The sequence below is a fragment of the Bos taurus genome, chromosome 7 (assembly GCF_002263795.3).
Source record: "Bos taurus isolate L1 Dominette 01449 registration number 42190680 breed Hereford chromosome 7, ARS-UCD2.0, whole genome shotgun sequence".
Lineage (NCBI taxonomy): Eukaryota > Metazoa > Chordata > Mammalia > Artiodactyla > Bovidae > Bos > Bos taurus.
This window is the reverse complement of record NC_037334.1, coordinates 6,860,672-6,874,780: the sequence shown is the minus strand read 5'-3', so window position 1 is coordinate 6,874,780 and position 14,109 is coordinate 6,860,672. Positions and strand designations below refer to the sequence as shown.

At 50.9% G+C, this 14,109-nt stretch overlaps 1 protein-coding gene across 3 annotated transcripts; it reads left to right on the top strand.

Moving 5' to 3' along the window:
* The first annotated feature begins 445 nt into the window (after positions 1–445).
* On the top strand, positions 446–13,097 carry HSH2D (hematopoietic SH2 domain containing). Of its 3 annotated transcripts, none has more exons than XM_059888514.1 (6): positions 446–3,080; positions 6,899–7,046; positions 9,101–9,190; positions 10,823–10,988; positions 11,517–11,651; positions 12,453–13,097. In XM_059888514.1, exons 2-6 carry the CDS (start codon positions 6,922–6,924, stop codon positions 12,963–12,965), a joined length of 1,029 nt encoding a protein of 342 aa, XP_059744497.1. In that variant the 5' UTR covers positions 446–3,080; positions 6,899–6,921; the 3' UTR covers positions 12,966–13,097. The 3 variants fall into 3 exon arrangements, with proteins under 3 accessions (XP_059744497.1, XP_003586295.2, XP_005208621.1); XM_003586247.6 differs by lacking the exon at positions 446–3,080 and adding an exon at positions 4,513–4,568; XM_005208564.5 differs by lacking the exon at positions 446–3,080 and adding an exon at positions 4,513–4,737.
* Positions 13,098–14,109: the final 1,012 nt, after the last annotated feature.

Sequence of the window (14,109 nt, the reverse complement as noted above, 5' to 3'; positions counted from 1 at the left end):
TTTGATTTACAATGGCAGGCCCAGGTGATCTATCGGGAACACACGCACACCCTTCCCGCCCCGAGAGCTCGGGGTGGCCTGCAGGGCCTGGCTGTAGAGCAGTCTGGGTGGGTTTTCAACTGCCGTCATCGCCAACTGCTGTTTCAACAGCTCTTAAGTTCCTGGAGAGACGGCAGTCAGGACCAGGTCGCCAGGTCAGAGGGGTGTCACCAGGGAGCCTTTCTCTTTCTTTTTTGAATTAAAACCAACATACCAGCAATAGTCTGCTCTCCCCTGGAAATCTCTTTAACCTGCTCTGTTTACGTCGATAAATGCACTTACAGAAAACAAATTAAAGCTCATTTCAAAGCTAACGGATCTTTATGTCCGCATTTTCCGTGTAGGTACACGGATGTGGCCAGACTTGGGTTCACAGGATGCCTGCTATTTAAAATGCAGCCCAGGTCAGCAGGGGCCTCGGGTCTGGACGGGATCAACGTGGAGGCGGCAGGTTAACCCAAGCTGGAGGAGAAGGTAGCCTCAAGCTCTGAGGAGGTGACACAATTATAAGAAGACTGACGGGAAAATAAGCTTTCCAGCACCCCCAAACACACATACACATACAGCATAGGAAAACAGAGCGCTCACTGCCAGCATCGTGCCCTCTACTGAGCCCACTGTGTTCACATTTACCCTGCCATGCCACCAAGCTTCTCTTGGTCCTGCTGACACCTTTTTTGCCAAGCTGAGCACTCCACTGTGAGCTCCCTCCCTCACCTATCAGGAGATCCTGCTTCAGACCCCGCTCTCAACCAGGGCTGAGCCTCAGTTCCCTCATCTGTAAAGTGGACAGTGTCATGGTCTCCACCTTACGGGATGGCTCTGAAAAGTCCTGAGGGCACATCCCTGGCTTGCTGCTAAGGCCTCTGTCATTATCTGATTCATTACCATTAGCACTGTTAACTTGTCTCCCAAGAGCAAAGCTCACCTCTTGTTTTACATCTTGTCTAACAGGGACAGGTCATCCAAGTTACCAGCTTTGAGCTGTAAAGTATTTGCTCCATTATGCCCCAAGTTTCCATCGGTTGCTCCCACCGAGGTCAGGTGGGATCCTTAAGCTCAGTCCCACCTTGTATCAGCCTCCTGCTCAGAGAGTCATTATTTTTCCTTGTTTCTAAAGATCTTGATGAGGCGGCAGGTAGAGAATCAGCTTCTCCACTACCATCTCCGCCCCCGTACAGAGACACACGATACCTCGGCTCTTTCTAATAACAGCTTCTGTTGTTGAGTCACCCAGTTGTGTCCGACTCTGTGACCCCATGGACTGTAGTACGCCAGGCTTCCCTGTCCTTCACCATCTCCTGGAGTTTGCTCAAACTCACGTCCACTGAGTTGGTGATGCCATCCAGCCACCTCATCTGTTCCCCTCTGCCTTCGGTCTTTCCCAGCATCAGTGTCTTTCCCAATAATAGCTCTAGTGAGATGTGATTCACACACATAGCATTCACCCAGCACAGAGTGCAGCGTTGTGCAACCATCACCAGTTTGGGAACATTTTTATCACCTGCTACCCATTAGCAGTCACTCCCCATTCCTCAGCCCCCAGCAACCGCTGATCTGCTTTCTGTCTCTGGATTTGCCTGTCCTGAACGTTTCATATAAATAGAATCATACACTGTGTGACCTGCATCAGGCTTCTTTCGCTCAGCATAAAGTTTTGGGGATCAGTCATGCGCTTCATGCCGTTTTACAGCTGGGTAATATCCCACTGTGTGAATGGACCTCGTCTTTTCTGCGTTCACCTGCTGATGGATGTTTGGGTTGTCTCCACCTTTTGGATACTTTGCCTGTCTGCTCTGCAAGCCTGCTGAGTTTGTTCCTCTCCCAGGACATTTCCCCTGCTGTTCTCTCTCCTGCCAGCCTCTCCTGCATGTGGATTTGCATGGTATCAGTCTCCTCATGGACCATAATGAGCTCCGGCAGGACAAGAACAGAATCTCTTTGGTCTTCTTTACCAGCATCTAGCGTGGAGAAGAAAATGGCAACCCACTCCAGTGTTCTTGCCTGGAGAATCCCAGGGACTGGGGAGCCTGGTGGGCTGCCGTCTATGGGGTCACACAGAGTCAGACACGACTGAAGTGACTTAGCAGCAGCAGCAGCATGGTGCCCACAGGTCGGGCTCGCCAGTGTCTGTGGAATGAACGAGTGAATGAATTGATAGAATGGAGGCATTGGAGCACAAACGTGAGACCATGAAGCCACGTGAAGCCCAGAGTTGACAGAGCCTAGCTGACAGGGCTTCCCCAGCCCTGACGTCCACAGCCCAGAGTGTCCCAGGGCTGAGACTCCCTTGTGGCCACTGCTACCAGAGAGCCACGCCACTCGGGGTCCACTGAATGTCACACCAGCTGAGGGCTCCAGCGAGGATTGCAGATCCTAGAGTAAGGGGCTGACTTAAGGGGGTGAACAGGGGTTTTAGAGCCCCCCAGCCCTACTGTCTCCGTGCTGGTCCCCTTCTGGAATGTTCCTCCGAGGGCCATGTGTCTATTCACAGGTTCAAAGACTGGTCACCAAGAGGTGGGGGTGATTCTGTTGTGACAGCCTCAGGGGAGGACTTGGCCTGTGAAAGAACACATCCCCCACGCAGTCAGCATCATCAGAGTGGCGCCCTTTATGGTGGGGCCTCAGGGAGGTGGCCTGGAGACTGAAAAACCTCATGTTTCTAGAGACTGAGCTTCATGTAAATGAGGTCCCTGATGGTCAGACTTTCTGTGATAAAGGTCTGTTGGTCGATTCTGTCCCTCCACAACAGCATTGCTCCCCTCCTCAAGGCTGGGAGCCCATCCATCGGGCCGGGGAAGGCATAGAGGATCCGAGAGGTGAAGTGGGGAGGCCAAGCTTGCCTCTCCCCCAGCCAGGAACAAAGGCATCAGCTTAAATCACAGTGAAGAGTCCCCGTGTTCCTCTTAATTGAACGCCATGCTGCATGCTGCAAGGTTGTCTCACCTTATCATCACGTGACTCAGGAGGGCTGTCCCTGTGCCCACTTCACAGATGCAGAAACTGAAAGGGAGTCTGACTCACGCAAAGCCACACAGTGGGTGAGTGAGTGAGAAACCGAGCTCCACGCGTCTCCTATTTGAGCACAGTGGACTCACGAGCTCAGGACCAGTACCCCCAACTCCCGTCACAACCCCTGGTGCGAGAGGTCAGCAGGGGGCTGGGGGCAATCCAACTGGAGCCTTCAATTGGCAGTGGGGGTTGGGGGAGGCAGCTATCTAGACCAGCTGTACCAGGGCGATAGGTCCGCAGGGAGGCCCCAGCTCAGCCGCAGCGATCTGGGCCGTTTCTGTCTGAGAAGGTCAGAGGAAGTGGTTTTGCCGGGGAGGGGTGAGGTAGCCAGCATACATGTGGGGCTAGCTGATCCGTTAGGCCGGGTTCCCACCCTCGGGGCCCACAGTGTGTGTAGGATGCCCGTCAAAATGTCTTAGTTCTGTTTTTGTTTTAATCAGAAAAAAAAAATGGGTACAATAATAATGAACATATAAAATGTATCCAGCCTGGCCTGCATTGGTCTTGATGTCAATGCAGTCATAAAGTAGAATGTTAAATGGGTGCTTTGTTTGTTTGCTTACGGAGGAAGTCGTAATGTAGCCCTGCTTATGCAGTGCGGCCTTTGCCCCTTCAGGCTCAGCCCTGCTGCCTCAGGCCCTTTGCTTCTGCTGTTCTCACCCCACCCTCACCCAGAGCATTCTTCCCATGCAACAACCCCCAAGTCAAGTTGACTCCAACCTGCCCCTCCCTAGCCCTTCCTCCAGATCAGTTTGGCCTCCTCTGGGGGTTCTTGCAACACCAGTTCCCCCTTCCTAGTAGGCTGTCCACTTTAAAACGACGACATGAATCATTTCTCACTCCTCTTCGTTGCTTGCCAGGTTATCAATGCTGGGAGGGCAGGGCCTATATGCCTGTCTTGGGGTCACCTCTGTGTCTCCTGAGGATCTAGCACACAATAGGTGTTCAGTAAAGACCTGTCAAGGTCTGGGCTTCCCTGGCAGCTGGTGGATAGGAATCTGCCTGCCAGTGCAAGGGACACGGGTTCGATCCCTGGTCTGGGAAGATCCCATATGCTGAGAACCCGCTAGGCCCGAGAGCTACAACTACTGAGCCTACACACTGAAGCTGTGGAAGCCTGCGCGCCCTGGAGCCCATGCTCTGCAACAAGAAAAACAGAAATGAAGAGCAGCCCCAGCTCACCGCAACTAGAGAAAACCCACCTGCAGCAACGAAGACCCAACCAAAAAAAAACGTAAAAAAAGGAAAAAGACTTGTCAAGGTCTGGATGGAGGAAGGGTGTCCATCCGCCTGCACACAGCAGCTCAGCTGGCCTGCATATGGGGCTGAGGGTGGGGGTGGGGGCCAGTTGGCGTCCTAGTCCCCGCCCAGGGCTCACCTACTTAAGGAAACAGGAACCACTTGGGGCAGAGTGCCCCGCCCTGCTGACGTGCAGACCCTAAACCGAAACCCAAGGCTCCTGTAGTTGCGGAGGCAGAGCCAGAGTGAGGGCCTTGGGCCCCACAGGGGTCTCCCAGGTACGTGCCTATTTCTGTGCCCACCCCATGCTGGGTGAGACTGGGGCCCCAAGAGCTTCAGCCTCATCTCCACCCTTGAGGAGATAACACATGGGAACCAGGCTGGACCAGAAGGAGAGCCAGGGCTGGCGGGGTCCAGAGAGGCAGGAAGAACCTTCTGGGGGCACTGGTAGGTGACCATTGGAAAATAGAGCTGGAATTTGGAAAAGAGCATCATCCCTGACAGGGGCACAGCTGGGGCAGACACATGGAGAGGAGAGAGCGAGCTTGGTCAATGTGGAGCAGAGCAAGGATGTGGGTGATGAGGATGTGGGTGATGAGGAGGTGGGGGAGGCTCCGAGGCTGTGGTCAGGAGCTTAAAACTTAGTATGACTTCACTCATCACCCTGCACCCTCCCCTGTGCCACCCTCTCAGTGCCAGGTGATGCTGGGGACCCAGAAAAATCCAAAAGAACCTAGCCCTGGACCTGATCCCCAAGAGCCCCTAATATGGGAGAGACAGAACCAGACACAGATGTTCCACGAGGCAAGGCTAAGGCAGAGGCGGGAATGATAGGAAAGATGGAAGACAGAGATGGATGCCAGGGCTTTGTCCTGGAGAAGAGGCAAGAAAGCTGCCTGGAGGAGGGATATTCTTGCTGGGTCTTGAAGGATAAGTAAGAGTTCTCCCAGGTAGCAAAAAGAACAAGCCTGTGAATATTTCCTCATTCTGCGTCACTACTGGATTCATGAATATTCATTATATGAGTACATGCTGACCTCTGTGCTAACTGTACCTTCTCAGGCAATTACCATCATTAGCCCCAAATGGCAGATGACAATTCAGGCACAGGGAGGTTAAGTGAGATGCTCAAGATCACACAGCAGCCAAGTGGGAGAGCTGCGGTCTGAACCCAGTTTGTCTGGCTCTGATTGGGCTCAGTTGATTTATCACCCTGCTTTATTAAACATTTCTTAATAGATTTCTTTAATTTCACTCACTACAGTTTCTTTGGGTTCTTCCCCAGAGGGTGTGCTTAGCATCTGTCTTCTGGCAAGAGAAAGTCAATATTGGCTGGGTTGATAAACACACCCTCCCTGTAGAAACAGCTTGGTAACAAAGACCTTCTGAGATATTGAAAAATCAGACCAATGGGGAACGGGGGAGGGTTGAGCTCTGGTGTGGGCACAGAATTAAGGGTAAGAGTGAAGGGTCATGTGTGGACAACCAAGCAGGGCACAACCCTTTGGCTGATTCTTCACTCAATTAATACCATTTTGCGAATTGCTGCTGTTTTCTTTCTGTGTTTTCCAACTCTGTGTCATTGCCTCATGAAGTCCATTGGTACCTGAGCTTAAAACTGTTGAGAATGTGTGTGAATTAATCATGCATTTGTCAAGTTATAGATGTGCCATCTGTAGCCGCCACCCTCGGTGACAACAGTGGCGGCGGCAGCTGTTTGGGGCCACATCTCTGTAGTGTTTAATGAAACCATGGCAACATTTTACGACACCCACTGTGTACCTGCTATTTCATTCATTCACTCATTATTTTGCCATCTCCACATCCCTCCTGGGAAAGTGATAGTTACTAAATTTAACTTTTACATAAATTCGGACTTCTCTGGTGGCTCAGATGGTCAAGAAACTGCCTGCAATGCAGGAGACCTGGGTTTGATCCCTGGGTCGGGTCGCTGCAGTATTCTTGCCTGGAATACTGAATTCCATCCAATTGCTGAATTCCATCCAATTCCATAGACAGAGGAGCTACCATCCATGGAGTCGCAAAGAGTCAGACACGACTGAGTGACACAAGCTCAGTTCTTAAACTTAAATGGTGGTGGTTTAGTCGCTCAGGCGTGTCTAACTCTTTGCAACCCCATGCTCTGTAGCCCACCAGGCTCCTCTGTCCATGGGATTTTTCTCGGCAAGAATACTGGAGTGGGTTGCCATTTCCTTCTCCAGGGGATCTACCCTATCCAGGGATTGAACCCAGGTCTCCCTGCATTGCAGGTGGATTCTTTACCAACTGAGCCACCAGGGAAGCTCTAAACTTAAGTACATGTATGTATAAAAGGGGCTTTCTAATATTTGTAGTAATGGTACACATAATAAGAATAAAACGAAAAGGAAGAATCCTTGGGAGGGGGTTTTGGGGGAATGAGTCAATGAATGAATGTGCTTTAAGTGCCAACACATAGTAGGTGCTCAAGAAACAAGTTGATTTCAATCCTGTTGGCTCTGTCCAACCTGGAGGACTTCTCAAAGGAGGAGGCAGCATGAACTGCATGAATGAAGCGAAGGTGGGAAGTGGACCACACTTGACTCTCTTTCCTCCTTCCCATTGCCAGGTCAGCCCTCACCCCTGGAAGCCATGACTGAGGCCAGAAGGCTGCCCCCACCACTGCCTCCACGACTGGACTGGTTCGTGCAGACGCAGGTGGACCAGCTGACCTGTGAAGGGGTCCCTGAGTGGTTCCACGGTGCCATCTCAAGAGAGTAAGGACACCGCCACACCTTCCACCCTGCCCTTCACCTTCTTTCCTGGTCTACCCCCACCCTAGGCAGGTTTTGACTTTAGGATCCTGGGCTCAGCTGTGCTAAGTGAGTTAAGAGGGTTAAATTCTGTCTCCTCCATGGACTTACTATGCGACCTTGGGCAATTTACTGGACCTCAGCTCTCTCTATACACGTGGCCACCAGAGCAGTCCTGCCCAGGACCTGACAGGCCCCTTCCCATCACCTCGCTCAGGCTGGGCTGCAACCTCACTGAGTCAGTGATGGTGAAATGCAGGTTCAGAATCTTTCTTTACACAGTGCCCCACAAACAGCTGCTCTCTGTCCATCAGGGTTTAGCCAGAATGCACTTTCTACATCAGACTGAGCTCCTAGGACACGAACAAATCCACCTAGTCACCCCCAGGGGCTAGCTCTAAATAAACAGCGAAAAGAACCTTTATTGCCACATTCTAAATGCAGGAAGTTGAGGAAACCTTGTGAAAGCCACAGAAAGGAGGAATTGGGCATGGTTTCTAAGTTCTGGGGTGCACAGCAGAAGTATAATATAAGCCACGCACTGTAATTTTATGTCATTTTAGTAGCTTTATTAAAAGAGGTGAAAAGAAAGAAGTGGAATTAACGTTAATCATATTTTTTTATTTAAACCAGGATATTCAACATGTAATTAGCCCTAAGTCCTTAAAATCTGGCACGTATTATATACTTTTAGTATATCTCGATTCCTACCAGCCATATTTCAAGTGCTTGGCAGCCACACGTGGCCAGTGGCCTCTGTAGTAGATGTTAGTTGCCCAGTTGTGTCCGACTCTTTGTGACCCCGTGGACGGTAGTCCACCAGGTTCCTCTGTCTGTGGAATTCTCCAGGCAAGAATACTAGAGTGGGTTTCCATTTCCTTTTCCACTGTAGTAGATAGCTCATGTCCAAAATCCCCCTTCTGTCTCCTAGAAGGCTACCTCTCACTAGGTGTGAACCCAAGATAATAGTAATAATAATAGTGAGCACCTTGTGTGTTCCCACCAGCCGGCAGTTCCCATATGCATACCATGTGCATTTCATCTGTCCTCCCATGGGCCCTGGGAGTTAGGGTTTACTTTCCCCTTAAGGAAGCTGAAGGTCAGAAAGGGACTGACCCTCGCCAGGGGTCACACAGCTAATGAAAAACAAATGCATTTAAAATCAAATGCGTGTGGTGGTCCCATGGCTGAGACTCCGCGCTCCCAAGGCAGGAGGCCCAGGTTCAATCTCTGGTCAGGGAATTAGATTCCACAAGCCTCAACTAAAGGGTTCTCAGGTCACAGCAAAGATGGAAGATCCCGTGTGCTGCAACTGAGACCAGCACAGCCAAATAAATAAAATATTTTAAAAAAATTTTTTAATCAAAAGCATTTGAGAGTAGCTCCTGCTTTATTACCTGTGACACCTTGATCTACCCAAAGCTGTCTTTGATTTGCCTTCCAGTTGTTGGGAAGGCAAGCAGGGGCTGTGAGAGATGGTCAAGGTCATCAGAGACTTCCTACCACCTCTGGGAGAACATCCTTGTCTCTGAATATCCCAAGGTCTGAAACAACCAAGAAAAGAAGTGATTTTAAGCTGTTTGTTCACTTAGGAAATGGAAAACCATATGCAAGTGTGATGCATGAAGCAGGACATCCTAAGCTGGTGCTGTGTGACAACCCAGAGGGAAAGGGTGGGGGGGAGGAGGGAGGAGCAGTATTCAGGATGGGGGACACATGTGTATCTATGGCCGATTCATGTTGATGTACGGCAAAAACATCACAATACTGTGAAGTAATTATCCTCCAATGGACAGAGGAGCCTGGTGGGCTACAGTCCATGGAGTCGCAAAGAGTCGGACACAACTGAGCAACTAAACCACCACAATTATCCTCCAGTTAAAATAAATACATAAAAATTTTTTTAAAAAAGAAAAGAGCAGACCGCTGTGGCTCAGGGGGTGCCACTACTGGGTGATTGTTATACCAGATGTCTGGCCAGTGTGTTTATCCATCTCTTTCCTGTATTTGCCTTCCAGGGATGCTGAAAATTTACTGGAGTCACAGCCCCTGGGATCCTTCCTCATCAGGGTCAGTCACAGTCACGTGGGCTACACACTGTCTTACAAGTAAGGCCTGGGCTAGGGGAGGCAGCAGGGGGACTCTGGGGCCTACTTGGAGGGGGCATGGGTGCTTCACACCACAGCTTCTCAGGGAGCAATCACTATGAGGGTCTGGTAGAATCTAACTGAAGAGTGGGCAGCTGCAGGTATGGCTGAAGCCAGCAGACGTGGGCTTGGTGGTAACTGAGACTGTGTGATAACAGGGATTGCGTGAGACCCAAGAGTAGCTATTGCCTTTCCTCTAACTCCCTCTCCCCAGCCATTTACATGGCAACTCCCTGGACTTCCCTGGTGACTCAGTGGTAAAGAATCCGCCTGCCAATGAAAGAGATGCAAGAGACACGGATTCGATCCCTGGTCTGGGAAGATCCCATATGCCATGGAGCAGCTAAGCCCGTGTACCACAGCTATGCTCTAGAGCCCAGGAGCCGCAACTACTGAGCACCATAACTGCTGAAGCCCACGCTCTAGAGCCTGCGCTGTGCAATAAGAGAAGCCACTGCAATGAGAAGCCCGGGAACCAAAAGTAGAGAGTGGCCCCCGCTCTCCACAACTAGAGAAAAGCCTGCCCAGTATAGAAGACCCAGCACAGCCAAAAATGAAATTATTAAATAAGTTAACTTAAAAATAAATAAATAAATGGCAACTCCCTGACTTCCTTGGGGACATGTTATGGAAAACCAGGGCAGCTCAGCTCCCTAAGTTTTCAATGCCTGATCCAGCATCTCAGTTAGAGGAGTTAGTAGCACAGACTACTTTTCAAAAGGATTCCAGGCCAAAGGAATTTTTCTTTTTCCAAAGGAATTTTTTAAATGGTCCTATTACAGAGTTACCCACAGAGGGAAAAGCTCACGCCTTCAGTCACTTAGGCAGCCCAAGGCTGCCAGTTAACATGCTGTGTGGTCTTGGACAAGCTACTCACTCTTTCTGTGCCTCCTTCCAAGTCCTCACCTCTAACATCAAAATGCTAAAGTTAATTCAGAGTCTTGATGTGAGGACTAAATGAGACATAACAAGCACATGCTTGCATTCATGCTAAGTCACTCTAATTGTGTCTGACTCTTTGCAGCCCTATGGACCATAGCCTACCAGGCTCCTCTGTCCATGGAATTTTTTAGACAAGAATACTGGAGTGGGTTTCCATGCCCTCCTCTAGGAGATCTTCCTGACCCAGGGATTGAACCTATGTCTCTAATGTCTCCTGCATTGGCAGGTGGGTTCTTTACCACTAGCGCCACCTGGGAAGCTCAGTAAGCACACAGTGGCCAATCAGTAAATGCATTCATTCATTAATAATGAAACATTTTTGAGTATCTGTACCAATTTTCATTGTCATTTCTATTGATCAATTACCCTTGCCAGGCATGGAGCTAAGCTTTTACCTGCAGTAGATTTTTCCATCTTCACAAGAAGGCCTGAATAGCCTCCCATTATAAAGGGGGAAACTGAGGCACAGTACAGTCACCTGCCAAGTGTCACATGGCTAATGAGTGGAGGAGCGTACAACGGAATCTAGGCAGCGGGCTGTAGACATGATGCTGCCAGCTCAAGAGCTGGGGGTGGAGTGGGGAGGAGGGGTTGGGTTGGGAACCATATGATGGAGAATGGGATAGCCTAGCTCCAACCGTATCTCCACAGAGCTCAGAACTGCTGCCACCACTTCATGGTGAAACTGTTGGATGATGGGAGCTTCACGATCCCTGGGGAAGAGAGGGTCCATGACTCTCTAGATGCTTTGGTCACCTTCTATCAGCAGCAACCGCTGCGACCACATGGGGACCTGCTGATGCAGTCCTGCCCACAGGTGAGGATTGGGACCCCCCAAGGGCCAAGCCCCCCAAACTCTTGCTCCTGCATGCCCCCTCTGCCTCTTGAGATTCCATCATTCTTGCAGTCCCTGTTCCCCTGGGGCCCCGCCCCTCCTGGTCCTTGTTCCCTGGGTCCCCAGGCTGGTTTTTTTACAGGGATTCACGTACCAGGTATAACCTTGTCTGACCTACCAGAATAGCATATTTCCTTATAAGCCTCAGTGGGTGGGGCCTAGCCCTGAGAAGCTGCTGTGGGAGGGACATATCTCCTTATAAGGATTGATGGGCGTGGCCTAGGCCCCCAGAAGCTGTTGTGGGAGGGGTGTGTCTCCTTATAAGGACTGATGAGTGTGGCCTAGGCCCTCAGAAACTGGCTGTGAGTGTAGCATAATCCTTATAAGGCCCAGAGGACAGAGCCTAGCCCTCAGTCATTGCTGTGGGAAGTTTTGTGGGTGGGACAGGACCCCAGCCCCATCCCTGTCCCCTGCCTTGGGACTGAGCTATAGGTCCCCTCTGCCTTGCAGAGGGATCCAGTAAATGTGGATTATGAAGATCTCTTCCTTTACTCCAACGCACTGGTTGAGGAAGACTCCAGCTCTGCTCTTGGCTTCAGTGAACATCAGATTCCCTCGTCTTATCCCATAGCCCCACTCAAGGAGGTATGTGACAGAAAGGTGGCATCTCCGATCTGGAAAGTGGGAGGTGGGGTGGCAGGATGCAGGGGCAGAGGTGACCCACAGCTGCCAGAGAAGAGTTTCTAGAATGAAGATTAGATCCTGCTGTTGTTCAAGTCCCTAGGTTGTGTCTAAGGTGGAGCTTGCCGATGACTTGGAGGTGGAGGGTAAGCAGGGAAGAAGGTCATCGTCATGGTTTGAATCCCCATGCCTGCATGCATGCTCAGTCACTTCAGTCATGTCTGACTCTTTGTGACCCTATGGACTGTAGCCCTCCAGGCTCCTCAGTCCATGGGATTCTCCAGGCAAGAATACTGGAGTGGCCGCCCTCTTTGTGGCCCATGAGCTAAGTGCACCTTTTGTGTTTTTGAGTGTTTGAAAGAAGTCAAAAGAAAAATAGTATTTCACGACCTGTGAAAATCAGGTGAAACCCACATTTCTGTGTCCGTATTTTGGGAACACGGACATGCTGGCTCACTGACTATAATCTCTGGCTGCTTCCCACAATAGCAGAGCTGAGTAATGAAGCACAGACTATTGGACTCGCAAAGCTGAAAACACTGGCTCTCTGAACCTTTATGGGAAAAGTCTGCTGCACGCTGGGGGAGACAGTGAAGCCCTTTACTGAGACAGGAAGGATAGGCTGTGGGATCAGGTTTGGGGGGTTCTCTTGGGATCTTTGTCTATCCCGGGGTGTCTGGGTGGGACCTGGGTCCCAGTTTCTGGGGGAGATTCAGCACTCTGGTGGGTGGGGTGGCCCCAGGTCTCATCTGTTCTCCGTTTCAGGCCTCTGCAAAGCCAGGCCCGCTCCATCGGTCAAAGGAAAGGAAGCTGTCAGCAGGGCTGAAAGGTGCATCCATGGAGGGTCCTCTCGAGGAGGCTCGTCAGAAACTCTGGAGGAATCTCAGGATGCTCCCCAAGACGGGCAGGAAGGTCCAGAAGCAGCTGAAATCCCACCTGGCGACTTTGAGCTCATCGTCAGTGACCAACGGCTCGGAAACTGGGACGGGTGACACAGCCTGGGAAAATAACGTCGACAAGGACCCCTTTGTGGCCACATCCCTCGCAAGCCCCGCACAGCCCCAAGCTCCAAGAAACAGACAGGGCCCCTCCAGGAAAACCTCAAGGTCAGTCAGCTGGAACGAGGCAGCCTCGAAGGTCAAGGACTGGCACCAGACGGTGGTGAGGGTCCTGTCCTTACAGGCGTCCAAACCAGGCCCAGTGGACTTGAGAGAACCCCAGGACTCTCTCCCTGAGGAGTACCGTCCCCCGCCACCCTTCGCCCCTGGGTACTGCTAGGTTCGCCCTGGCTCTGGGACCCTCAATGCTGGGAGCTGTTCATGCCTGGGCCTCTTGCTTTCTGCCGTAACCCACTAGCCCTCAGGGACCTGAGAAATGTAATAAAAACATTGCTTGGGTCTGGTCCTATGATTGCCAGTGGGGCAACCTGGTCATTTTAATAATAATAATGAGGACTTCCCTGATGGTCCAGTGGTTAAGACTCCACACTTCCACTGCAGGGGGCACAGGTTTGATCCCTGGTTAGGGCACTAAGATCCTACCTGCCATGTGGCACAATCAAAACATAATAGTAATAATAACAATCAGTTATAGTGATGGGGCTAGGACACCTACTGTGCGCCAGGCCTCACACTAGACCCTCCACATTCATTATTTCTTTCACGCCTCTCAGCAGACCTAGGGACTTCCCGGGTGGCTCAAATGGTAAAACATCTGCCTGCAATGCAGGAGACCTAGGTTCAATCTCTGGGTCAGGAAGATCCCTTGGAGAAGGGAATGGCAGCCCACGCCAGTATTCTTGCCTGAAGAATCCCATGGACAGAAGAGCCTGACAGGAACTAACACTTTCACTTTTTTTCACCTTCTGTGTAGGTGCGCCAGGTAGGCTCATTCTGCATATTTTAAAGAAGAGGCAGGGGAATTCCCTGGCAGTCCAGTGGTTAGGATTCTGCTCTCTCACTGCCAAGGGCCCAGGTTTGATCCCTGGTCGGGGAACTAAGATCCCACAAGCCTTGAGGTGCAACCAAAAAAAAAAAAATTAAATTAAATTTAGAAAATAAAGAAGAAGACAGGTTCAGAGAAGAGAAGAGGTATGGCCAAAGTCACACACATGGCTGGGGTGTCAGCACCAGGACTTGAAGCTAGGCCTTTGAACTCTTTCTCCACATCCCCTGCACCTGAGCACAGCTGTTCATGCCTTCCCCCTGGGTTTTTGTGCAAATGGAGGAGATGAGACTCGAGGAAAGTGCGGCACAGTAGCATTCCTGACATCAGTGGCAGCTGTAGGAGAAGCATAGGAGGCCCTTTGCTTTAAGAAGGGAGAGGCAGTCCATGGCTGTGTTTGGGAGTGGGCTCAGGAGGAAATCTTGGGTTATGGGGCTTTGGTGAGTCACTAGGCCTCTCTGGGCCTGTTTCCTCATCC

Excerpts from the sequence above, each read along its gene's own strand:
- HSH2D (XM_005208564.5), top strand. The coding sequence starts at position 4,659 with ATGGGAACCAGGCTGGACCAGAAGGAGAGCCAGGGCTGGCGGGGTCCA. Across the intron at positions 4,738-6,898 it reads AGAACCTTCTGGGGGCACTG|GTCAGCCCTCACCCCTGGAA; the intron begins GTAGGTGACCAT and ends TCCCATTGCCAG. Across the intron at positions 11,652-12,452 it reads CCATAGCCCCACTCAAGGAG|GCCTCTGCAAAGCCAGGCCC; the intron begins GTATGTGACAGA and ends TCTCCGTTTCAG.